We start from the raw sequence: 2,990 nt of genomic DNA, 5'->3' as shown, positions 1-2,990 counted from the left end.
TGGATCCATATCTGCCTGAAAAGTAGGATTGGAACATTTTGACTAGGTATGGAGGGGTGCTCCACATTTCCAACGCAGTGAGAATGTCTTTCCACTTGATTGTGTTGAAAGCAGTCCTGATGTCGATCCCAATCGCCAGGCAAAATTTACCGCCGTTGACCTCCTGGACTATGGTTTGATGCATTTGACGGATGGCGTCATCGGTTGACATCCCCTTTTTGAAGCCAAATTGGTTAGGGGAGAGACCACCATTACTTGATATAAACTCTTCAAGCCTACGAGTGAGGAGAGATTCCAGAAGCTTCCCTACATCGTTAAGAAGACACAGTGGTCTGTAAGATGATGGAACACCTTCTGGCTTGTCACCTTTTCTGAGCAGGATTACTCGGGACGACTTCCATTCGGATGGAAAGGTCCCGCACTTAAGGCAGTTGTTGAACAGCTCTACTAATGTAGGTACGAGTGTTGGCCTTGTGTACGACCGCCAGTATGCGACTGGTGATACCATCCGGACCCGGGGCTGTGTTCTTCCTCTTGGCTCTGTCAACGACTGTATCGACTTCCTCTGTGGTGAATTCCACGATTGGCTCCCCTGGAATTGTGACGCTGACAGGTCTATGTTCATGTGGTGGGAAAAGAGTACTGATGACATTCTCCAGAGTCTGGCGCTCCATGGTGGCGGTCGCCGGTGGTCCCTTAAGTTTGCGCATCACTAGCTTGTAGGGTTTTCCAAATGGATCCCTGTCTACAGAGGCGATGAGCTCGCGCCAGCAGGCTTTTTTGCTCCGAGAAATCGCGTGTTTTAGCCGCTTCTTGGCCGTGGTGAACGCGTCGTTGGTCCTCTCAAGTTCAGCGTTAGCTCGGTCCACGTCAAAGTCTCCCACAATCCGCTCCCGCAGGCGTGCTATGCGGGCTACCATTCTGACCTTGCTTCTTTTAGCCCTAACGCATTCCGCACGAAGGGTACCGATTTCCGCGTTCCACCAATGGACAGGCGGCCTCCCTGGCTTTGCAATCCCCCGTTTGGGCAATGCAAAGTCGCTTGCTGCAGTAACTCTTGACCGAAAAGTCAAGGCTCCGGCCTCAGCCTCTTGGTTATCACGATGATGGAATCCGTCAAGCCATGCTGCAATTGACAGTCCGGTGCAGAAGGCTTCAGCGTCTATCCCACCGGACGTGTTCCATCCATGGGGGTCTCTGCCGGCCGGTTGCGGCTGGTTTGGAGTGCTACCACTGAGATAAAAGCGGATGTAATGGTGATCGCTATTGTTGAATACAGACTCCATGACCCTCCTCCAGCCGCTAAGTCGCCTGGCTAATGACTCTGATGCCAGTGTCAGATCTATTACAGAGCCAGCCCCTCTTGAAAATGTGGGAATGGAACCCGAGTTCATAATGACGAAGTCCAGCGACTCGATCAGCATGCCCAATTCTTCGCCTCTCGCGTTGCTGACCCAGTCTCCCCAGGCTGTGGACCTGGCGTTGAAGTCTCCGGTGACTAGCACCGGCACATCATGAGGGACGGTCCTGACACTGTCTTCCAGTCGTTGGAGAAAGTCAGTGAAGTCCTCAAGAGGCTGGTTCGGAGACACGTAGCAGCTGAACATCTGAACGCCGTTTATGCGTGCGGAAACGAATTCTGGATCCGTCAGCACGTTGGCTATAGTCGCTCCGTCGCCCGCGATGTATATGGCTGCTTTGCTTGGTCCCGAACCGGCAAGCCAGGCACTAGAGTCTGCGTTCACCCTATAAGGATCGCTTAGGAATGCGATGCTTATCTTCTCCTCAATCATGTACTGGACGATAAGATCTTGCGCCACGCTACAGTGATTGAGGTTACACTGGATAAATGACGTCATAGTGGTTTTGGTTTCCCCGAGTCAACAGACTCTTTCTGCTGGTCCGGCATAGTATCGAGCGGGACCGGAGCGGAAGCGGTTGCCGATGGGCTCCAAGTGACACCAGGACACTCCCTGGCAATATGTCCCTGTCTTCCGCACTTATAGCATCTCCTGGGGGCTTCTGCGGCAGTGCATCTGGCCGCCACATGATTGCTGCCCTGGCATCTGTAGCAGGTAAGGCTTTTCTTTTCCAATAGTTTAATCCTGCATCTGCCCCAGCCTAGGGTCAAGAATTTCTGTTCTGCTAATTTGATGGCAGCACCGATAGGGACATCTGCGCGAGCGACCCGACCACCGCCTTTGTTGGTGCGGATGGTACCTGTACGTCAGACACGTCCTCACTAATTGACCTTAGCGCCTGGTGGACATCACCGAAATCAATCCAATCGGGGATACCAACTATCAAGACAGGGGACTTGCGGGTTGGTCTTCCTATAGAGGCAGCGGTTCCAAGCACCTGCCGAAGCTTTCCCGCGAGTCTATCCACTTTCTCTGACCCATCCACCTCCAATAGAATTGCACCAGTTTTCGTCCTTCTAGCAGTGGCCTGGACATCGAGCTCTTGCAGGTTTACGCCCGTAAGGACGCGTTTCATTACTGACGAGTAACTTTCGTTATCTGCTGGGTTGCTGATAACGATCGCCTCCTTGGGGGAACGTCTTTTGATGAGGTCCAGAGTACTGGGCATGCTCTTCTTAGCCACCTTGGGTGGTGGAGGTTTTTGTCCGTTGCTATCAACTAGGGTGTTGGGCTTGCGGCGGTTGTTACGCACAACGACATTCCAGTCCTCTGGTCTATTGGCACCTGGCTGAGACGTTTGATCCTGCTGCTGCTGAGCTAGCTGCTTCGGCTGTTGCTGACGCGATTGTAGGTGCGGCTGCTGCATATGTTGTTGCTCTTGCTGCTTCTTCTGCCTCTTCTGTTGCGCCTGCCGTTGCTCCGGTTGCTTCTTCGTCTTCTGACGCGGAGAGAGTGGTTGGCTTCCGGCCGGGGGTACGCTCCATGGCGGTGCGTCGGTTCCCACCTCTACCGTAACTTTGGCCTTCACGGATTTGTGCGTGACACCAACTTCATTGTCATTTGTCAGCG

At 53.1% G+C, this 2,990-nt stretch overlaps 1 protein-coding gene across 1 annotated transcript; it reads right to left on the bottom strand.

Annotated features, from left to right (window-relative positions):
- Positions 1-422: 422 nt before the first annotated feature.
- LOC126554649 (uncharacterized) lies at positions 423-1,859 on the bottom strand. The gene has a single exon (XM_050209706.1). The coding sequence runs from the start codon at positions 1,857-1,859 to the stop codon at positions 423-425; it is 1,437 nt and encodes a 478-aa protein (XP_050065663.1).
- Positions 1,860-2,990: the final 1,131 nt, after the last annotated feature.

This window comes from Aphis gossypii, unplaced genomic scaffold (genome assembly GCF_020184175.1).
Source record: "Aphis gossypii isolate Hap1 unplaced genomic scaffold, ASM2018417v2 Contig00570, whole genome shotgun sequence".
Lineage (NCBI taxonomy): Eukaryota > Metazoa > Arthropoda > Insecta > Hemiptera > Aphididae > Aphis > Aphis gossypii.
This window is presented reverse-complemented; position numbering and strand designations above follow the sequence as displayed.